Source organism: Pogoniulus pusillus, chromosome 8 (genome assembly GCF_015220805.1).
Source record: "Pogoniulus pusillus isolate bPogPus1 chromosome 8, bPogPus1.pri, whole genome shotgun sequence".
NCBI lineage: Eukaryota > Metazoa > Chordata > Aves > Piciformes > Lybiidae > Pogoniulus > Pogoniulus pusillus.
This window is the reverse complement of record NC_087271.1, coordinates 40,896,577-40,918,978: the sequence shown is the minus strand read 5'-3', so window position 1 is coordinate 40,918,978 and position 22,402 is coordinate 40,896,577. Positions and strand designations below refer to the sequence as shown.

At 55.6% G+C, this 22,402-nt stretch overlaps 1 protein-coding gene across 2 annotated transcripts; it reads left to right on the top strand.

Moving 5' to 3' along the window:
• On the top strand, positions 1-19,019 carry UCK2 (uridine-cytidine kinase 2). Of its 2 annotated transcripts, none has more exons than XM_064148226.1 (7): positions 1-325; positions 10,055-10,190; positions 11,138-11,234; positions 12,082-12,224; positions 15,903-16,000; positions 17,725-17,773; positions 18,595-19,019. In XM_064148226.1, the coding sequence occupies exons 1-7, from the start codon at positions 227-229 to the stop codon at positions 18,732-18,734; spliced, it is 762 nt and encodes a 253-aa protein (XP_064004296.1). In that variant the 5' UTR covers positions 1-226; the 3' UTR covers positions 18,735-19,019. The 2 variants fall into 2 exon arrangements, with proteins under 2 accessions (XP_064004296.1, XP_064004295.1); XM_064148225.1 differs by having other exon boundaries at positions 3-325; positions 10,055-10,214.
• Positions 19,020-22,402: the final 3,383 nt, after the last annotated feature.

Genomic DNA, 22,402 nt, shown 5'->3' with positions numbered 1-22,402 from the left:
GGCGCATGTGGCCGCCGTGCCGTGCAGTGCCGTGCCAGGTTGGGCCGGAGCATGTGCAGCTGCAGCAGGCACCTGGCAGAGAGCCGCAGCGCCGGGGATGTGAACTAGGAGGGGAGAAAGGCCCTTGACTCATCAGATAAATCCAGCCCCGCACGGCGAGCGAAGGCGGAGGAGGCGGCGGCGCTGCTGCTGCTGCGGCTGCTGCGAGCAGGGGAGGAGGAGTAGGATGGCGGGGGATAGCGAGCAGCGCCTGGAGGAGCACGGGCAGCCCAGCGGCGGCGAGCCCTTCCTCATCGGGGTCAGCGGCGGCACGGCGAGCGGCAAGGTGCGGGGGGCCCGGTAGCAGGGAGAGCCCCGTTGGGGTTGGGTGAGGACGGAGCGGGGGGTGGCGGCCACATGGCAGCCGGCGGGGCCGAGCGGCCGCCACGCCACGTGCACTGCCCCGCCGGGCCGGGCCGAGCCGAGCCGTGCAGAGCCGGGCCGAGCCGGGCCGAGCCGTGCCTTACCGAACTGAACCGAAGCGAGCCGGGGGATGCAGCGGCGGGGCTAGGCGGGATCGCTTCCTCGCTGCCCCGGCCGGTGCACTCTGCGGCCCGGGGAAGGACGAGTCGATGGAGAGAGAGTGGCCGCCGGGGCCTCTGCCCGGAGACTCGGGGGCACGTGGAGGGCTGTGTGGGATGGGTGCAGCTTTTACCCCTCCTTCCTTTACCGGGACCCTGCACCCCTCCGCTTCGCCGAGCTGGAGAGGTGCCGGAGGACAGCGACCGGGGCTGTGCTCTTTGCGGGGCGTGGGAGCCGATCATCCACGCTACCTTTTTTGCCTCCACAAATTCCTCCCTCCCGTGGCTTTATCGAGCGGTGTGTCCCCCGCCACTCTCTCGCAATGTCCCCTTTGGGCGCGATGCGGTTATTTAATGGCTTTTTAAACGGCGGCGAGCGTGCAGTTAGGGTGGAGGTGAGGGGTGCCCTTTTCTGGCCAACTTTGGGGTGCCAGGAGCGGAGAACCCGCAGTAAATGCTGACTCACAGCGGCACAACGACCTCTGTGCTGCGCCCGGCGGGGGATGGCCCTTGGCAGCGGCGGGGCTGGGGGCAGCAGCCCCGGCCCCGGGGTTAATGCGGGTTTTCTTCGGAGGGTTGCTACACCCAAACTGCAGCGCAGGGCAGCTCCAGCGGCGGCACGGCGTTCCTCTTCAGCTGTTCATGCAGCGGGGTTTGCTTTATTTACTTAACCGGTGCTAGGTTCTTTCCTATCCTCATACGACAAAAAAAACCAACTTTTTTTTCCCCCCGTATCTTATTTAAGAGCAGTAAATCAAATCCACAGCTCAGCAGCCCTCCTTTGCAAGGCAGCACAGACATTCTACCTGCATTTTGAAGAGGGCATGAATAGATCTGGAAGTAGGAATGGCATTTAAATATTTCTTGCAAAGGGAACTGGATGTGGACTGTGACAGGAAGAAGATACAGCCTTGTATCTGGGTTGGTTCTTTTTTGGAGAGGGGCCCTTTTCGCTCTTGAAGGATGGCATAACCCAACTGCTGTGCCTCAGACCAGAACTGTTCCAAGTATGTCTCCAAATGCCCTATTGATTCTTGGACTGCTGTTGCTACTGCAAGGGGGAAAAATCCAGATACAACAGGGGAGGGATGGTGAGAGAGAATACAGTCTCCTCCACTGGGAACCGAAGCTGGATTGTTCCTGCAGTAGAGCTGCTGGTGACTCAAACACACTGGGTTTTTCTGCTCCCTGGTGCGTGGGCCTGCCTCTCTCTAGCTGTCCCAGTAACATCGCGTCTGGCGCTGCTGAACTGTTACGTCTCTGGACGCGGTGTCGCTGGCCCACAAGGTAAAAGCGATTACAGTGCACTGCGCCACAGTTGGTCTCGACTTCAAAGGGAGAATGCTCAAGGAACAGCAGGCTGCCTTGGGAAAAAAAAATAAGGAAATGGTTCTTTCTAGCGAGGGAGATGTACGAGCTGACTTTTCCTGTCTCTCAGCTTTGATTTCCCCCCCCCTAGTGATTGCTGGCTGCTAAAAGCCTTTGTGCACTGCTGCCTGGTGAAGGGAATCCTGCAGATCAGTACAAAGTTTGTGGGAAAAGTCTGCAAGGAACATGCTGGCAAAAAAAATAAAAGGAAAGGAAAAACTCAAGAAGTTAGAGGATGAAAGGTCCTAAGACTTGTGCACACAGACCCTCAAATTCCCAGTTGATGCAGCTGCAAGGCAGGGGCTGTTCTCCATCTGATCAGTGAAGATCATCTGTGCCCCGTGCCAGGTGATGCTGAAGTCCAGCCCAGAGGCTGCTGTGCTGGCGCTGGGTGAAAACACAATGTTTCTAGAGGGAAGGTGAGGCAGGCACCTTTCCCACTGGGAAAGTGGCAAATCCATCCAATTGGCCTTCACACCAACTGAGGGTTATTGTCGTAACACGCCCCTTTGGCAGGACACAGCTTGGAGATAACGGAGGGCATTTGCTTTCCAAGGCCCCCCAGCTCCTCCCACTGCTGCTTTTGAGTCTAAGATGGGAAAAGAGGCTCCATAGTTGCCTGCCCACCCTCCCCACCCCATTCTTCTTGATGTACCCAGCACAGTCAGGCTATGGAAGGAAGGGATTCTGTCTGTAGCTTGCCACAACTTGTTGTGTTGTGTGGTGCCTTGGGAAAGCTGCCATCCAAAGCAGCCAGCCTTCCCGAAGAGCACTGGGGAGTGTTTGGCTGGTGTTCCTTACAGGGAGAGTGGTCAGAAGTCAAATTCAAGGGCTAAGTGTTGTTCCCTAGTTTGCTCCCTAGAGCAAAAGAGGCTGGAGCAACTTTCAGTGCTCAAAGAGGAGGTAGAAACCCAAGCGCTTTTCTGGTTTGGCTCTTCAAAGTCTGGACTGTGCTGGGAGTACAGCTAGGGAGCTGCAGAGGTCCTTGGCAGGCAATGATGCTGCAGCTGCTGTTGAGGGCAGTGCCAGCTGCATGGTGGCTGTTTCTTACCAGCCCAGCTGGGACAGGGTCATCACAAAAGCTTGCTAGGAGGCAGCATGTCTCCTACTGTCCCCTGAAATCCAAGCACTGTGCATCCTGGGCAAAGCCTGCTGCAGCCTCCCACTGTGCCGATGACATGGCATTAAGACCCCATCGTGTACCAAAGCTGGGAGAGGACTGCAACTGCCTCACTCCCTCAGAGGGATTCCCAAAACTGCTTGTACCATTTTCTTTCATCCTTTATGCTTTCAAGTGCTTTGCTGAAATTCTTGTGTTCTTATACCCATGATCTTTGTGCTAACAGCTTCTTCCCTTCCTCCCACAAGAAGACTACCAAGGACTGCAGCATGCAAGGCAGGCAGCCAGGCTGCAGGAATATTCAGCAAACCAACTACTGAGATGAGCTGGAAAGTGTTGGAATACCTTCTTAGGCTCTTCACATGCCCTTGCTTCAACTTAGCTCCTGGGACCTTGCAGCTCTGCTGGCAGCACTCAGTGGCTCACTCCCAAGAGCAGTGGAAGCATCTGGTGCTGGAGTGGCTGCAGGGGTGGGAAGAGCTCTTCCAACTTGGACTGATTGCCACCTTCCATCAGGAGCTTGTAACACAAGACAGATTTACAAAGGGCTGAACATTTTAGTTGGCTGTCTGGCCCTCAAACTAGTGAGGTCTGAACCTGGGTGCCAACGTGGCCCCGCGGCTGCATCATTTGGATCTTGAGGTGGCACATAAAGTAGGAAATCCCTGTTTGAACAAGCAGCTTGGGAGCTTCCAGAGTGTAGAGCGCTGAAATTGCAGTGTGTGTCTAGCTAGGTGCAGTCTTCAATGTTAATCCATTTGGTGCATTTGCTTTAAACACAAAAAACACCATCTGAGGCCGAGCTGGTTGCCTAGGAAAGTTCTCTAGGAGGCTGGAGAAGACTGGTGTCAACCCAGTTAGAGTGGGACAGCCAGCATGTTGGTCCCCAAGGAAGCAGTGGCCCCAGCTACAACATGTCTCCACATAAAGCAGTTCCCTCTCCATGGGGCTCAGCCTACATGGAGCTCGGTCTCCTACACTAGCAAAGGCTAAGACCCACCCCTGCAGGTCACAACCACCATGTCACTACCTGGATATCAGGCAGAGAAGCCCATGGAAGACCCTGCAGTGACCCAGGAGGGAACCACAGGAGAGGAGTAGCAAAGATTGTGGCAGTCTGGTGTTGGTTCCGCACCATTTCCTGGTGCCACTCGCTCTGTGGCTGGCAGAAGCCCTGAATCACAAGGTCTGACTTGCTAAACACTGGTGGCAACGTGTGCTAGAGACTCATCAAACTTTCTAGTAGAGCACTGTTGTGTGCCAGCCCCGATCAGTGATGTGCAGGACATTTTGATGGGTCAGCCCTTTCCTGTTCTGATTGACTCTGTGCAAGTGCGTTATGGAGCCTGCTTACCATAATACTGTGGGCTCAGCCAGCTCCAGGCTATGGAGTCTGCAGCAGGGGCACAAGAGAAATGCCCTGGGTCTAAACCCAGTGGATTGAGAGGGATTGTGTTAGGGTGCTTGTTTTCCTCCCCACACGTAATCTGTGCTCAGCTTCTGGCTGTTTGTGTGTGCCTGTTTGTGCTGCAGCTCAGGACTGCTGATGACAGGCTCCACGTTCCGGGGTGAGTGAACAGAAACTTGGCTATCCCAGTGCTGGACTGGTTGGCCAGGGAAAGGCAGGAATGGTGAACCTGCCTAGGAGAGCTCTGGGCAGAGGCCTGGGCTTTTGGTATGAGAACAGCAAGTTTACAGTCCCAGTGCTGCCACATGAATGTGCTCTGTTAGGACTGGAAAGGATTGCATGGGTCATGAATGAGCTCTCAGCAGTCACAGGCAGATACTTAATAGATGTTTTGGGGCCCTTCCCAATTTGATGTCTGTTCTGTGTCACCCTAGTCCACCCTTGTCCACCTTCCTGATACTCCATAATTAACCTTACAAGAAGAGACCAAAATCCATAACCAGTGTGCTGGAGGAGATAAGCTGGAGAGAAGAGCAGCATTGCCAAAGCTCCTGATTTCAGGAACCCAGCAGAGTAGAAGTACTCTGTGATGCCTGAAAAGGGAACCACGTTATAGGGGACATCAGAGGAGTGCAGCAAGCAATCCCAGTGGGCCCTGATGGTGTAAGTTTAGAGAAAATCCAGCCAGATCCCAAAAGAGATTGCTTCATCCACAAGCATGTGACAGGGACACCCCAATGAGGTTCCCGCACATGCAGAGCCATAGACAACCCCTGCCAAGCCTACTCCCATCCAGATCCTACAGAAAGGGTTAGTGTTAGTGGTGCTCCTAGACATAACCTCTGGACTTCTCTCTGGTGCGAGCAGGGGCAGGGCTGTTTGAGTCTGTCCTTGCTGCTGCCTGTAGCATTTGTTGTGGGCCAAGGGCATCGATCTGCTGAGGACTTTCCTCATGGTGAGCACTTGGCTCAGGACGAGCAGCCTGCAATGATAGGAGGAGTCGGTGCCTCTTCCTTCCACACTGGAGTCCAACAGGTGCCTCCTGCTAAGTCTTGCTCTTGGCACAGCCCTAGTTCCTTTATCTGCTTCTGAGGTGACTGGCAGCTTCAGTGTCTCTTTAGAGCTGGAGTATGCCACTCCTGCTTGGTATCTAGTCTAGACCTTGGAAAGATGGGAGGTCCTCCCTGCTGTTCTGTAGGGAGCCAAGCAAGCAGTTCAGTGGAGACATCCCTCTGCAGTGCCATGCTCCACTGGGATGTCTCACTGAACTGAAGGGATGGCCTGCTCTTGAGTCAGTGGCTTTTAGCATATCCAACAAGGTTTATATATTGCTCTTAGCCCAAGACAGGACTTAATTGGCCGAGGCAGAAGTGCTCATAACTGCCCCTCTCTGCTGCAGCAAACATGAGGCTGAAAACATCAGGTGTGTCCTGCCTGATACCTTCAGACTGTTCTTCAGCTTTCTCTCTAATACTCATCTGAAGTTCTGACTCACAGACTGTAGCACTGTTCTTCAGCTTTCTCTCTAATACTCATCTGAAGTTCTAACTCACAGACTGTAGCACTGTTCTTCAGCTTTCTCTCTAATACTCATCTGAAGTTCTAACTCACAGCCTGATCAGAGCTGCCCAAGAAGGACTGTGTGATAAACTGCATAATAATATTGGGGAATTACTAAATTCCTGAAGAATATCTGAGCAGCTGTCTCTAGGCCATGAGTGAATGTGAATTAAATATGTAATGTAATTAACACTTTTAAATCCAAGGCTCCAAACACCAGTCTGTTGAGTTTCTTCCCCTTTGCACCACCTCTCTCCACGCAGGAAAATAGGCAGGAGTTCTTGCCAGGTGCCCTCTGCAGCATCTTCTTCCAGCAGAATAAAGCTGTGTTTTTTTCTCCTTAAAAAGTGGTTACTTGTGTGCTTGGTTCAGAGGAGGAGTCCTACAAGGGAAGCTGCAGCTGCTTCTGTTTAGGAATAGCATCTCTGAGCTTGCTTCTTGCTCAGTGATGTGCAGATAGCTTCCTCAACGGTCTGCATGTGGTTGTGGGTTGGTTTGCAGAGCTTTCCCAGGGAGCAGCTGCAGTGTAAAGTCTGGGGGAGTGCAATTCAATAGGCTGCAACCACTTTGCTCAAGCCTGGAGCTGAGTTCCTCTTGCTGCCTCGTGTAGAAAGTCATGAACGATGTCAGAGGGGCAAGGGCTTGGAAAGTCCTGCATTGGTTTCAGGTGGTTAACGTGGGAAAGGTCTGCTTGGTAACCATGGAGGCTCAGGTTGCTGTGTCCTGTCTATATTTAGTTTTAACCAGTCTCTGGAGGAGAGAAAGGCTTTTGCTTGAGAAAAGATCCTGCTGCTGGAGTGTGCTGTGGCTGAATTGCCATCAGTGTTCACTTTGGGTCAAGGTGAGGTGTGCATGGACAGTGTAAATCTGGGGAAGGGCTGAGCGGAGGCAAGGAGCCTCTTCGTGCAGCTGGGATGTGTCACCTAGGGATGGGGCTCAGATCTCAGGGTTTATGCACTGAGATTCATCATGCCACCTTCCCTGCCACCCTCTTTGCCTCTTCAAGTCCTTCTCAAAGGACTTGGAGGGGCTCCTAGGAATTGGCAAAGAAAGGAATCTGAGCCCAGGCTGTTCCTTCAAGTGGGTGCTGAGTGCATGTGTCAGCACCACATGTCCCCTGGGTTACTGTCCATCCAGGCTGGTTGCGCCTCAGTTTCATACTTAAAAGTCATACTTTGGTCTTGGTCTTTCTGGGCACCTGCAGGGCTCCCCAGAACCTGACTGCTGACATCTCCAGTTAGCAGTGGCTTTGTCACACTTCTGATGAACATCGGTCACACGTATGAATGCAGTGCTGGTCTGGGAGAGGGGGGCTGAAGTGGGGGACAGGCATCATTCATGCGAAGGGACACTTCCTGAGGCTGGAACTTGCAGTTCCCACTGCGTAGGGGAATTTATAACCTCTGTGTTTCTGATTTTTCTTCCTCCTTGATGTAGGGAATGTTTACCAACCAAGGGGAAAAACTGCTTCTCCAGCTGTGGGAGGCATTCATGCTGGCATCAGGGGATGCCCCTCAGGAGCCATTCTTGGTTCCATTACAAAGGGTGCAGCTAGCATGTTGCTTTCACTGATGGAAAGGAGCCCTGCTGCCTCCCGTGGGCTGGGAGGAGCAGTTTCTGGTGCAGATCCGTGTGGAGGCTGCTGATCTACAGGCTGGGGGTGTGGGTGACAGTACTGGAAGGTGCTTTATTCCTAGTTGCAAAGGTCCTGGGAAGTTTGATGTCCTTGGCAGCTGTGGCCAAGCCTGAGCCCTGCTGCGCTGTGCCTCCTCGCTGCCTGGGCAGCAGGGCACGGTGGCAGCGTCCAGGAGAGAGAGTGGGGAGGGAAAGTGGAGGAGAGGCACTGTGCACACCCTGGTTTTGTGAAACCTATGGGAGAGAGCTGGAAAAGCAGTAGGGCTGAGAAGCTTGTGGGGAGTGGGAAAGCAGAGGAAACAGAGAACAGGCTCCGGCTTTGTGTCTGCTCCAGCTGAAGGGCGAGTGATCGGCACTGACTGGCGGTGCTTTGTTCTAGGTGATAGCAGCTTGCTGGAGGGCAGGGGCTGCCCCAACAACACGCCAGCTGTGAGAGGCGGGAGGAGGAGGGATGCTCAGAGAGAACCCATCTCTGACCCCCACCCTGAACTTGTGCCCAGGGCCACAAGGAGTGCTGTCGGGCAGCCCGAGCCAGTTCACTCTGCGGCAGGGCTGTGTGCAGAGGCTCCCCAACCGGGCTGGGGCTGACTCACAGCGCAGCGGTCACAGCCAAGTCAGGTCAGCCTGGCCTGGAGGGAGAGAGACAGTCTCTGGGAGTGGGAATGCCGTCAAATCTTCCAGCTTCTCAGGCAAACAGACTTGCCCTCTGCCTGCTGGCGTGATCGCCTCTGCCAGGCATGCATTCCTCCTCCCTGTTCCCTCTCACCACTGCTTCCTTCAGCTCCACATCTGGAGGTTGCCAGCCAGGTATGGAGCAGATGGTGGAGCCAGCCAGGAGATGGGATCATGGAAAGAGCCACGGGCAGGCTGAGGGAGACAGGCTGGGGCAAGCAAACCTCCCTTTGCAAAGCAAGAGCACTCAGTGGGGAGAGTACTCGTGGTAACCAAGCCCAGGAGTGGCTTATCTTGGCATCTGCTGCAAGTGTAGTTGTAGCAGGTCAGCTTGGCACCAGGAGCACCTGCTTCTCCCGGAGCCATGGGGCTGATGGGCAGGGCAGCAGAGCACTGCTCCACCAGCCTGACCTTGGCTCTTGCTGGCTGGGGCAGGCATGTGGGCTGCCAGTTAGTGATGCAGTTAGCACTGCTGAGCTGCACAGTGGCCAAGGACTTGTATGACTAAGGGGAAAAGAAGCAGGCTTTGGGATTTGTCCCCCAAGCTGTGCTCTGATGAAGGGAGGCTGTAGCCAGGTGGGATTGGTCTCTTCTCCCAGACAACCAGCAACAGAACAAGGGGACACAGTCTGAAGTTGTGTCGGGGGAAGTCTAGGCTGGATGTTAGGAGGAAGTTGTTGGCAGAGAGAGTGATTGGCATTGGAATGGGCTGCCCAGGGAGGTGGTGGAGTTGCTGTCCCTGGAGGTGTTGAAGCCAAGCCTGGCTGGGGCACTTAGTGCCATGGTCTGGTTGATTGGCCAGGGCTGGGTGCTAGGTTGGGCTGTCTGAGCTTGGAGCTCTCTTCCAGCCTGGTTGATTCTATGATTCTATGTCGCAGTGGTGAGGTCTGGTGTGACCCTCGGCCATCCAGGCAGTGCCTGCTGCAGTGCCTGCTGCAGTGCCAGCAGAGAGTGGATGCCAGCCTCTGGCACCCAGCCTGCTCTATGTGGTGTGCACGGTGTGGGTCCCTGTGCCAGCAGTGCTCATGGGGATCTCGCACCAGCAGTCAGTGCCACGTGGCTCTTCAGACACTGGCTCCACGGTGCCCTTAGCCTCCCTGTGCCAAGAGGCGCCAGGATATGCTCACAGCTGTGAGCAGAGGTCTCTGATACAGTCCCAGAGGCCTCTTCCTGGTATCTTTTCATCCTGGGCTTTGTTGAGGGTGTGAAAACAATCTGTCTGTCCTTCTCTGAGGATTTTCTCTCCCAGCCTGTGCTGTGGTGGGATTTCTGTGCTAGACCAGGGCTGGGGGAACCAAGGCACTGAAGCTGCCTCCCACGGAGGAGGCTCAGCCATAGTGTCACATGCAGCTCTCTTCCCTGGGGAACTGCTGGGCAAGCTGGATCTGGCTGCAGGTAACCCAGAGGTGCAGCTGAACCTAGGCAGCAAACAACTAATTTCCTGCTGCCATTTGTGCCTGGAACAGGAATTGGGGGCAGAACATAGAGAGAGAGGAGAGTGATACAAGAAGCAACTTTGGTGCTGCTTTCACACTGAAGGGCCCCGTGGTGATGCCTCTGGAACACTTTTCCCTTAGTGGCTCTGGGTTGTGCTTTTGAGGAGACGACAAACTCGTGGCTGGAGGTCCAGCAAGCAGTGCTCCAGGAATGGCTGTTACCTGGGGACCATCTCCTTGCATAGCTCAAATGCTCTTAGCCAGTGACTTTCTTCTTTTGCTTTTCCTTTCCCAGTCTTCAGTATGCTCCAAGATCGTCCAGCTGCTGGGCCAGAATGAGGTGGACTACCGCCAGAAGCAGGTGGTGATTGTGAGCCAAGACAGCTTCTACCGGGTCCTCACCTCAGAGCAGAAGTCCAAAGCACTCAAAGGCCAGTTCAATTTTGACCACCCAGGTGAATGGAGAACAGCACTGGGATTCTGCCATGTGGTGGGGGGCAAGAGCAGGACCCCTCACTCCAGCAGCAAAGAGCCTTGCATGGACACTGGGACTCAGGACCTACATGGGGCAGGAGCGGGTGGCTTAGTTAAGCTCCTGTGGTCACACCTCTGACAAGGTGGCTGGTGGCCACTTGTGTGCCCCACAGTACAACCTCTGTCTATCCTGGGAAAGAAACTGCCTCTAGGATGGAAGATTTGGGATGAAAAAGGGCAGGCTGTGAACCTTCAAACTCCTTAAGACATTCCTTTTTTTCCAATAAGCCCATCCTCCAGTTTGAAAACCTATCACTGGGTTGGGACCAGGTAGATCTGACCTGACAGTGCCCTGGAGCCAGCAACTCTGTGTCCCTCCTCCAAGGAGGTAACCGTCTTATGCAGCTGCTCTGCAAATGCCTCCACTGAGGAGGCCTTGCCCTGTTACTACAGCAGGGACTCTTTGAACTATCTCCAGGCTGGGTGGGGAAATTCCAGAACCACTGTCACTTTGTCCTCATGAGGGCAGTGGCTAGAGGCAGCAGGCACTGAGCAAACAGAGCCCTGTCTGTTCAGCAACTTGAGGCCGAAGCACTGCTCCAGTCTCCCTGAGGGATAGAGCCCTGGTGGAGAGGCCTTCCCAAGTTTGGGCTGTCAGTGCTACCATGGCTGCATTGATCTCTGGGGGCCAGATCCCAGACTGCTGCGAAGCAGCAGAGCCCTGGGAGCCCTGGGGGATCTGGTCCTTGCTACAGCCGTGGCGATGCGCAGGGGTCTGCTCGCAGCTCTGCGCAGCAGCCTGTTGCCAGTGCAGGCTGCCAGCACCCCGGCTGGGCTCGGCGCCGTGCCTGGTGGGCAGGAGGGGCTGCGGGGCTGCCGCAGGTGACATTTGCTCTCTCCTCAGATGCCTTTGACAACGAGCTGATCGTCAAAACGCTCAGAGAGATCACGGAAGGGAAGACGGTCCAGATTCCTGTCTATGACTTTGTCTCCCACTCCAGGTCTAACAGCCACTCCTGCTGTGCCCCCTACTGCCCTGCGCTGCTGTCCTGCCAGCCCAGACCGCCTGCCCCTCCGCCTGTGCCCGCTCTTGGGCACATAACTTGCCAACTGACAGTTTCCATCCTGACTGCTCCAGACCCCTTGCCTTAGAGGATCCAGGGCAGATAGAGGCAGGCTGAGGCTCTGGAAAGCTGCACAGCCAAGCAGTGGCGTCCAGCAGCATAGAGGCGTCAAGAGTGGAGAGGGAGTTGTGGTCCCCATTTCTTCCCTCACCCACGCTTCCCCTTCCCATAAACTCTGTGTCTGCAGCTTTAACAAGCGTAAACACCCTGGAACTGCTAGGAAAGGAGGAGGACAACAGTCCCTGCTGCTCTAACTCTTAGATTGCATGTGTTCAGCCTGGTTTTGCATGCCTGTGTTGGTCGTGGGTGGAGTGACCCTGCTCCACTTCCTGCAAACGCACCGCGGTGCCAGAGGGGTGCCACCTGGCTCCTAGGCAAGCAGGGCTGGCCCTTGCAGGCTCACAGGGGTCAAGCCCCATGCGTAGGCTTTCTGGGCTTTACAGCTTGGCACATAGGACACTTGCAAGCAGCAGCTGGTTGAGGCGTGGGGAGGAGGGCTGCTCTGCTGCCTGCTCTGCCATTTGTCCTTCCAGGAAGTGTACATATGCCATGGATTCCCTTCACCAGAGCGGGGTAGGTCTGCCCTCTTCTTGGTCACCTTTCTGGTGCCCCAGGGATGTCCCAGGGTGGGAGCAGTGCCTAGGAGCAGTGCTGTTCCCCAACACCTCCTCTCTTGGCTTGTTTCCCACCAGTAGCATGTTTTGACTCTGCTTTCCTCTGCTAGGAAAGAGGAGACGGTGACTGTGTACCCTGCTGACGTGGTGCTCTTTGAAGGCATCCTGGCCTTCTACAGCCAGGAGGTGCGGGACCTCTTCCGCATGAAGCTCTTCGTGGACACGGATGCAGACACGCGGCTGTCCCGCAGAGGTGAGTGACAGAAATGTCACTCAGTTAATCTGGGCTGGTCACAGGGGCAGGTGACAGTGACCAGAGCAGAGCTGGGGCTGGCACAAAGCTGTGCTGCTGCTAGCAGAGACAGGGAACGTTTCCTCCCCAGTGCAGAATGTCACACAGGGCAGCTCATGGCAGTGGAGAGCACCTTGCTCTGTGTCTCTTAGGATTCCAGGGGGATTTTGCTGCCTTGTCTGGGATTCCTCCTTTGATGCACGCAGCAGTGTGACTACTGAGCTTGCTGTGTCCTCACGTGGCTCTGAGGCAGCAGCCCTGTGCCGTCAGCTGAATGGCAGCTACTGCTGGTCAGCTGGTACCAGCAGAGAAGGGTGCAACGAGCAGGGCAAAACCATCTTGAGAGTTAACCGGAAGGTGCTGTCTGATGGCTCTGCTCAGGGCTGAGGATAGCACTTGGGTGTGAGGGCATCCATCAGTGCTGATGCAGATAGGCAGTCTGGTTGTACATCTAGGTCTGTGCAAACACAACCAGCACAGCATGCAGCCTCTTTGACGCTGAAGGGATGGCTTTGGGGCATAGCCCTAGAAAGCAGAGTACCCCTGCCTAGTAATCCTGGTGTCCAGCTGCCTTGGCTGTGGGTTGCCAGCCATCCCTTGGCTGTGGGTTGTAAGAGAGACTCCAACTCTGTAGGGTCTCCAAGGCTTGAGAGGCTGTTCGTTTCAGAACAGCCTTTAGAAGTGGGATCAGTGATACAGCACTGGTCTCTTGGATGACTAGGAAAGCATCTCAGGACTCTGGGAGCAGAATGTAGTTCTCTCTGAATTATCCTCCCCCTGCTTAGCTCCAACAGCCTCGACAGGGTATATAGGGATCCAGAAGATGACTTAGAGGAGCAGTCCTGTCCGGATCTCTGTGCTGTGATGTCAGGAGCGCGTCTCAGTGCGTCAGCCTGGGACTGCTTGTGTGCACAGAACTGTTCCACCCTGCAGTGGAACTGGTCTTGCCTGTCTTCCTGCTGCCAGACGGCTACACAGCCTCCTCTGCTGCTGGGATGTCATCAGTGCTGATTAAAAGCTCTTCTTTACACATCCTTCTTGACCCTGCCCACTGTTCTTGCACGACTCATCCAGGGAGGTGACAGCACAGTCACCGAAGGGAGAGGCTTTAGCAGGTCACAGATAGACACTTGTGAGATCCTGCAGTGTGAGCCTCATCCCTTAAGCACTCTGCTGTGCAGCAGCTTGTGTTCGCACCCAGCCATGGGGTAGCACAAGTTTGGCGGTGCCCTGGATAAAGTCTCTGAAGGTCAGGTGCTGCCCCATGCACTTTCAGGGTCACATGATTGTGTCTGCACCTCCTTCATACTCTGGAGTGTGTGCTTTGGTCACTTGAGACTTGGTACAGAACTGGGAGCTCAGGGCTTGAAAAGTATTCGAGAACTAAAACCACAAAACAGAGCTAAACCTTTGTTGGGCTGCAGCTTTTTAATAGGGTCCTGAGCTACCTGGGCCCAGGCCCAGGGGCTATTTCTGGCCACCATCAGTCACCAAAAGCCTTGGGAAGGGGCAGCTGGGCTGGTTGAGGTGCTGGTCTCTGCTAGCTAGGGTGACTCACTGGCCTCCAGACAGAGAATTGACCATTTGGCAGTCTCCTTCCTGGTTTGCCATCAGCAGTTGGCAGGACCTCTGCAGCAGCCGATCTGTTTACTGTATGTTTCCCTGGCATTTCTGGAAAAGGAGAGTGTGTCTGGGAGGTGCTGGAGGGCTGTAGTCACAGCCCTGGAACGTAGCTGGAGGCAGCTTGTAGCAAAAGTCAAGCTCCTGCACTGCGACGTGGCCCTGAGCCATCTTGCTTTGCCAGAAGCCCTCAAGAGTTGCAGCAGTGAGCTTTCCAGCTGCACACCAGCAGGAGCTGCAGCTGGCAGCTCAGTTCATCCATAGTGCTGGGGTCCAGTAGGTGCAGCTCACTGTCCCCACCTCTGCACCTCTCACAAGAAAACACTGCTGGCAGAGCACAAGGGCCAACGTCTGTCAGGTGCCTCAAATGGCCTGAGCCATGCAAAGTGATTTTGGCTGAGGTACCTCACTGCCTTGGCGACAAAACAAAGACCAAGTCAGGTGTCACATGCATGTGTGAGGCCTGATTTGAGTGATCACTGCCTGCTGGCTCTAGACAGGTTCTGATTCATCCCTGGGACCTTGGCCTGCCTTGCAAATAGAGGGAAATACCTCCAGGTAGGTTGTGTGGTCTTAGCCTGGTTTGCTGGGACCTGCTGCTTTGGGACTAGGTACAAGGCAGTGGGTGCTTGACTGGTGTTTGTGTAAGGGGTGATTGCCCTGCTGTGGTCTGCCTGGAAGTGGGCAGGAGGGCTTTGCCCTGTCAGGACCAACCCCTGCAGCCTGGACACTTGCCCTGTGCAGCTCATGGGCCTCCTGCCCACTGCCCCAGGCTGGCTGTGCTGTAAATGCACCCTCTCTCTGCTCCTTCCCTGCCCCAAGGCTGCCAGCAAACAGGGTGTGGGGCCTGGGAAACAAAAGTCTCTCTGTTTTACTTCCCTTGCCTTTTTCAAATGTGTTGTTTGAGCTGGGGCTTGCTCCTGCTCTCTGGAGAAGGCAAGGAGCAGCCCGAGCAGGGCTGGGCCATTCCCTGAGCAGGCAGGGAGCTGGTACGTGTCCTGCTGCCAGCCCTTTCTTCCCTTCATCACCTCCCCTGTGTGGGACTGTGAAAGGGCATGCTGTGTAGTTGCTGGCTGAGGGCAAACAGAGCCACTGGGAGGATGCCAAAACAGCACTGGGAAAACAGTGCTGTGCTAGCCCTTAAAGCACACGGGCAGTGGCTGCTGAGCTGGTCACGCAGGCTGGCAGTGCCATGGCTTGGCTGTGCTTGGCACGTGGAGAAGGCTCACTCTGAACCCAGTGCCAGGTGCTAGCACGCTGGGAAGAAGCCAGCCAGCCCCCTGGGGAGAGCCAAGAGCTGTCTGCTCAGCCACTGGGCTGGTTTGGCTCCTGCTTGAGGATTGGATAGCTGATGAACTGGGGCACTTGCCCACACTGAAGTGGCTTCAGACTAGGGATGGCAATGGCCCAAAAAGGGTGTAAAGCTCAAAGAGCAGAGCAAGCAGGAGGCCAGCTTGCTCTCCTGCCTCCTGGCTTCCTGGTGAGCTTGATCTCCTCAGCCCCTCGGGATCTTCCCATCCTACTCAGCTGGGGACAGCACAAGGAGCTTGGCAGAGCTGGCTGCCTCCCTGGGTAGGAGGATGGGTTTTATTTCCTGAGTAGAACTGCACCTTGGTGCATTTCTGCTGAGCCCCACTGCTTCGCTGGTCTTTGGGAGCCTCTGCAGGGGGATAATGGAGAGGATGCTGCATCCTTAGGCCAAGGGCAGGGAAATTGACAGGACGGATGCATCAGCTGAGGCTGGGAGCACTCAAGACCGGGGTGACACTGGTTACAGCTGTAACAGGCTTGCAGGGACAGGAAGGGAAGGAGGCCAGCCTTTGGCTCCCAGGGAGGCTTGGAGTTGGGTTAAATGTGTGTAGCTGGGCTAGGGTATGCTTGGACATGTGGGCAGCAGCTTCCAGGAATAGAGACCTCAGACAAACCACTTGGGTGGCTGGCCAAGGGCTGTGCTGAAGGGAAGGGGGATGGAGCAATTCCTGTGTCACCTCCCAGCTGTGCCCTACATCTTCCCCGCAGTGCTACGAGACATCAGCGAGCGAGGCAGGGACCTGGAGCAGATCTTGTCTCAGTACATCACCTTTGTCAAGCCTGCCTTTGAGGAGTTCTGTTTGCCAGTAAGTAAGGGGAGCAACACCCATGGGAGACTAGCAAAAGTGCTTCATACACCACCCAGCTCCTCAGGCAAGTATTTTGTGCCCCACAGCTCAGTCAGCCTGCCCTACCTTGCTCCCTGCCAGAAGGCACTGGCAAAAACGGGAAGGTGGGGTTGTCAGTGCTGCCAGGACAAGGTTAGATGGGGACTATTAATACAGCCCCTGCCACTCTGGTGGGATCACCATCCCCTTCTGGAAGGTTGATATGGCAAAGAGAAACCCTTCCCTGTGCAGGGTCTGACAAACCAACATCAGGCAGCTCAGCAGATGCCAGTCTGGGAGGATAGATCTTCAGCTGCATCTAGCTGGGGAAGGGGAGATTCTTCCCCACAGACAGTGTCCACTGTGTCTGCCTCCTGTTTTGGGCTGTCCTGCAGTGCTGCTGGCTGCAGAACTTGCAGGTGGAATAGATGTTTGCAGGAGTAGCCATTGCATGCCTCTCCTGGCTGTGCCTTGGTTCTCAAGGCTTTTCAAATAGATGTGGTAGTTCCACGAGGAGCTTCTTACTCTGGAGGAACTGATTGCAGTTCTGCAGCCTGGGAACTGCTGGCCAGCACCACAGCCAGGCGCTGAACCTGCTCCTGCAGGCTCAGGAGCATCTCTGTGCCGGTCTATGTGGCCAGCTCTGCCAGAGGGGCTGATTCTTTGCTACAGGATCCTTCCTTGGCTCCTCAGCAGCAGCCTTTTCTTTGTCTTAGTTGTGGCTCTGGGCACCAGAGCCCAATGTCAGAAAAGCTCTTCCTGTCAGTCAGGTCCAGCTTGGTGCCTTCCCTCCTTGCGAGGCCCCAGCAAGGTAAATCCACAGGTTTGCAAAGCAGTGTATGCTGCATCAGCCTCTTTCTGCTGAGGAGTCTGTAGGAGCGAAATGTGAAACAAACAGAGTAGAAAATAACTTCTTTATCCCTACCCACCAGCTTTGCTGTGGTCTGGTCCCACTTCCAACCTGGTGGTGGGCTCAGCTGCAGAACAATTGCATGGAGAAGGTTCAGCACCTATGGCTGCTGTTACTCGACTCCTAATCCAATTCTGGGCCGGGTGGTCCAGCACTGAAATGGTCCAGCACGTCCTGGTGATTTTTGACATGGCTGGAAGCACCTCGAGGTGTTAGATGACATCCTTCACTCAGCTGCCAGGCTTGTTTGCTGGAGGTAGAGCCTAGCTGTCAGGAAGCTGATTGTCTGCAAAAGCTGGTGCAAACAGAGCAGGAAACTGAGAGTGGCACCTGCAGGTGAAAATTGGTCAGGACTGGTGTCCCAGATCCAACCTTTTGGGCAAGCAGTGCTGGTAGAAAATTATCTTCCCATCCCAGGCAGATCATATGGCTGTGCCTTGCATGTCCACAGAGCCCAGGCATGCCAACTCTTCCTCTTGTGGCAAGTCTGACCGGATTCAGGGGGAGATTCTTCCCAGAAGCATCAGCTGCTGGAGTCTTGTGATTGTTTGGTAGGGTACCTCTTACTGGAATCTGCATGAGCTCATGGCAGAGGAGTTAAGGCATAAAGCATGACCCTCAAAACACACAGCAGAAGGCAAATAAGAGCAAAACATTATCAGCAACAGCATACCTCCCATTGGGTTGGAGGCTGGCAAGGGGAGGGAAGGGACATGCTCCAGGAAGCAGGGACAGTGCCCCAGGCTGGTGGCTCTGCGCTTTCGCCGTAACGCAGTGCTCTCTCTCCTCCCAGACCAAGAAGTACGCTGATGTGATCATTCCCAGGGGAGCAGATAATGAAGGTGAGCGGACCCAGACCCTGCCATTACATCCTCACAGCCATCTCTGGGCTGTTGCTATTACAGCAGAGTTAAGTAGGAGGTAGCAGGACCTGCTGCCGAGATGACTTGGGCCACTGCCACCCAAGATGGTGCTGTTACTGCACAGGTGCTCAGACATCACAGGACAAGGGGTAATGTCTTCAAACTGGAAGAAACTCGATTTAGATGAGACACTGGGGATAAATTCTTCCCCATTAGGGTGGTGAAGCACGGGAACAGGCTGTCCAGAGAAGCTGTGGAGGCTCCAAACCTGGAGTATTCCAGGCCAGGTTGGATGGGACATGGCAACAACCTGGTCTAGTGTGAGGTGTCCCTGCCCGTGGCAGGAGGTTTGGAACTAGATGCTCTTTTAAGGTCCCTTCAACCCAAACCATTCTATGCTTCTGTGAGCCTCTCCCTTTTGCTGTTTTCTGGAGTGACTGGGAGTTTGTGCTGCTGTGATCAGGCCTGGGGAGCCTTCTATGTGCAGTGCCTCCCAGCAGACTCCTGGCTCATCCCACACGAAAGGAAATGTGCTTCTGCAAGGCCAGAGAGGCAGATGTGCTTCTGTGAGGTCAGGTGTGCAGCTGGAACAGCCAGGTCTGGAGTCAGCCTGACCATACTTGAGTGCTGGGCTCAGCTGAGCGCTGGGGGTGAAGTCCCAGCGGTGCAGCTTCTTCTCCCTGTGAGGTTGCAGTTCCCTACACATGACAGACGGGGCTGGGAGCCAGGGAGCCAGCGCCTCTGTCTGCAGCGATGCTAATGCGACCTCTTCCCCGTCTCTTTCCCCGCTTTCCTCACAGTGGCCATAAACCTGATAGTGCAGCACATCCAGGACATTCTCAACGGAGGGCTCAGCAAACGCCAGAGCAACGGCTACCTGAACGGCTACACCCCTCCGCGCCAGCGGCAGCCCTCAGAGTCCAGCAGCCGGCCCCACTGACCCGGGCGGCGCCAGGCGGGCGGCGGCGCTGCCGCTGCCCCTCTGTACATACTGTCCGTTCATTCCCCTTCTCTATTTAAGAAACCCAGACGGAGACGAATGCCTTTACTTTTGTATGTTGGAAATGCCGAAGGAAGCAGCCGGCTGCTCGGGAGCCCGGACCGCCCGCGGCGCCCGGCCTCGCTCCGTACCCGCTCCAGCACGGAACCGGCCATAAACCTCTCTAAATACAGAGCTGCTCTATTTTTGTGTACATGCAGAATAACGTAAAGTTCATTGCCACAAGGTGTTGGCCAGGCTTGGTGTTGCTGGGAGGCAGCCGGGAAGAGGGTCCTGGGAACTGCTAGTGGCAGGAGCCTCACCTCGCACCCTCGCCTCTGCTAAGGAGAGAAGAGCATCCAGCAGCTGCTTTCCTATCAGTGCTCTCTATCCTGGGGAATGGGTGGCTTGGTGGTGGAGGTGGCACCTTGAGCATGACATGCATTTTGTGTCTCTGATGAGGTTGCCTCCTCCTACTGTTGCTGTTTAGGTGTGAGCAGCCTGGTTTTGGTTGGCATATGCCACTGGGAGATGGGAGAATGCTCTGTAATACCTCCCCTGTCTCTGCATCTCCAGATGGGATCCATCCTAGGATGCTGAGAGAGCTGGCAGCTGAGCTGGCCAAGCCACTCTCCATCATTTATAAACAGTCCTGGCTCACTGGAGAGGTCCCCAAAGACTTGAAGCTGCCAATGTGATGCCATCCATAAGAAGAGCCAGAGGGAGGAACTAGAAAACTACAGCCTGACCTCAGTGCCAGGCAAGGGCAGGGAACAGGTCATCTTGAGTGCCATCACACAGCACCTGCAGGATGGCCAAGGGCTCAGGCCCAGCCAGCATGGGTTTAGGAAGGGCAGGTCCTGCCTGACTAACCTGAGCTTTTGTGATCAGGTTCCTGCCTGGTGCATGTGGGGCAGGCTGTGCATGGAGTCTGCCTAGACTACAGCAAGGCCTTTGGCACCATCTGCCACAAGCAGCTCCTGGCTTGGACAGATTCACTCTGGTATGGGTCAAGAAGTGGCTGGAAGGCTGGGCCCAGAGAGTGGTGGTGAATGGTGCCACATCCAGCTGGCAGCTGGCACTAGTCGTGTGCCCCAGGGATCAGTGCTGGGCACAGTCCTGATCAGTATCTCTAATGATGATCTGGACCAGGGGATTGAGTCCAGCATCAGTGAGTTTGCAGATGACACCAAGCTAGAAGCAGGTGTGGAGCTGTTGGAGGGCAGGAGAGCCCTGCAGAGGGACCTGGCCAGGCTGCATGGGTGGGCAGAGGCCAAGGGAATGAGATTGAACAAGGCCAAGTGCAGGGTTCTACACTTTGGCCACAACAACCCCAAGCAGCACTACAGGCTGGGGCCAGAGTGGCTGAGAGCAGCCTGGCAGAGAGGGAGCTGGGGGTGCTGGGAGAGAGGAGCTGAAGATGAGGCAGCAGTGCCCAGGTGGGCAGCAGAGCCAATGGCATCCTGGGCTGGCTCAGGAGCAGTGTGGGCAGCAGGACAAGGGAGGTTCTTGTGCCCCTGTGCTCATCACTGCTCAGGCCACTCTTTGAGTGCTGTGTCCAGTTCTGGGCTCCTCCATTCAAGAGAGATGCTGAGGTGCTGGAAGGTGCCCAGAGAAGGGCAGCAAGGCTGGGGAGGGGCCTGGAGCACAGCCCTGTGAGGAGAGGCTGAGGGAGCTGGGGGTGTGCAGCCTGCAGCAGAGGAGGCTCAGGGCAGAGCTCATTGCTGTCTGCAGCTCCCTGAAGGGCTCTGCTGCCAGGCAGCCAGCAACAGAAGAAGGGGACACAGTCTGAAGCTATGTCAGGAGAGGTCTAGGCTGGATGTTAGGAGGAAGTTGTTGGCAAAGAGAGTGATTGGCATTGGAATGGGCTACCCAGGCAGGTGGTGGAGTCACTGTGCCTGGAGGTGTTGAAGCCAAGCCTGGCTGGGGCACTTAGTGCCATGGTCTGGTTGGTTGGCCAGGGCTGGGTGCTGAATTGGGCTGGATGAGCTTGGGGATCTCTTCCAATCTGGCTGATTCTGTGATTCTATGATCTCAGTCTTACAGCAGCATCCCCTTCTGTGTCTGATGCCCCTTTCCACCACAGGTGTGGGTCTGCTGTCGCACCTCCAGCAAAGTCCCTGGTAGGTGGTGCTGGGTATGTCTTGCTTCCTGGCCTAAGCTGGGACAGTATGTGGATCCTTTCAGCCTCTCTGGAGCTTTATGGCCATCTGCGTGGTAGGACTCCTAGCCATGCCCTTGTGTCAACCCTCAGGCTAGATGCTGGCTTATGGAAGGCAGGGTTGTGTCTGTCATTCCTCACTTGGAACGAGTTTGCTCTTGGAAGATTTTGGGTCTCTAAGATACAAGTAGGGAGAAGCAGCTTCTTCTGAAAGAAAGGAGCAATAGATGATGAAAGGCAGCTGCTGAGCAGCCTGTCTGAAGAGGGGCAGCAGGGTGTAGGCATCCTTAGGCTGCTCAGCATGTCCCATACCCCTGTGTGGGACATGCACAGGTCCTAGGTGGGTAACTTGAAACTGGGTAATCAAGAGTTCTCCCATTGCCTTTTCAGAGCATGCACTAGAGTGGCCTGTGTCCCTTTCATTGCACCCTGGTGGAGAGCAGTGTCCCTGCAGCATTTCATCCCCAGGGCTGTCCAGGGAGTGTTCTCCCATGCCCAGCGTGAGAATCAGTTTCCTTTAATATAGTAGTTCTGCAGCAGCCGTGTCACAGGAGAGTCTTGTAGGGTTGTACTGCAAGAGTGGAGGTATCTGGAGAGCAAGGTGTGGTAGGTGTGCTGGAGCAGGGGCTTGGTGTGTGCCAGGAAGCAGAGGTGGTGGGATGGCAGCCAGGAAAGGTCCTTTGGCCCATGCTGCTGGGACCGACTTGCCCCAGTGAAAACAGTTTGATAGGATTGCAGGAATTCTGGAGCAGGGGTGCTTTGTGGCACCCTTCTGTGCGCTCAGGACTGCAGTAGACAAGTTCATCCCCTCCTGTCAGTCTCCTGGGCAGATGAGAGTAAGGTGAATTTTACCAGAAGAGCTGGCAGGCAGCAGGCTCATGCAGACCCTGCCCCATGGCTGGGGCTGCCAAAGGCCGTAGCACACTGCCCATTCTGAGAAGTGCTCCTCGGGCTGGCGCCAGGTCAGCTCTGCCTGCCGCCTTCACGGGGCCAGCAATCGGCCGCGGCAGCACCGAGGGGCGGGTGGGAAGGGGGACCCTCCCCAGAAGTTTGCCAAATGCCCGCTGGTTGTAGTGCCAGGTGGGGTGGAGTCAGGCGACCCCTTATGGCATGGGCACCCTTTGGCTGTGGCCCCCCTGCAGGCACGCCGCCCGCTGAGTTATCCTGGCCTCCAGCCACCAGGGGAGATGGTGCTCAGTGAAGGTGGTCTCAAGCCCAGGAGCCTTCGGTGGGCTGAGGCCTGGCCTGGCCCAGCAGCCGGCTGTGACCCTGAAGAAAATTCTCTGCTGGCTGGATCAAAGTGCTGCAGTTGGAACTGTTACCCACTCACTTTCACCCACACCTGCCCCTTCTCCTGCTGCACTGCTTGCCCTCCCACCAGCTTTGGAGGTCCCAAGGCCCCAGGAACCCACTGGATTGTGGACAGGCACTGGCCACTGCCACCTGGCAGGGATGTGGGGAGCAATCC

What these genes read in the sequence shown, in the direction of transcription:
- UCK2 (XM_064148225.1), top strand. Translation starts at nt 227, where the DNA reads ATGGCGGGGGATAGCGAGCAGCGCCTGGAGGAGCACGGGCAGCCCAGC. An exon ending in CACGCGGCTGTCCCGCAGAG is followed by an intron (nt 12,225 to 15,902) that starts GTGAGTGACAGA and finishes TCTTCCCCGCAG; the next exon opens with TGCTACGAGACATCAGCGAG. An exon ending in CAGGGGAGCAGATAATGAAG is followed by an intron (nt 17,774 to 18,594) that starts GTGAGCGGACCC and finishes CTTTCCTCACAG; the next exon opens with TGGCCATAAACCTGATAGTG.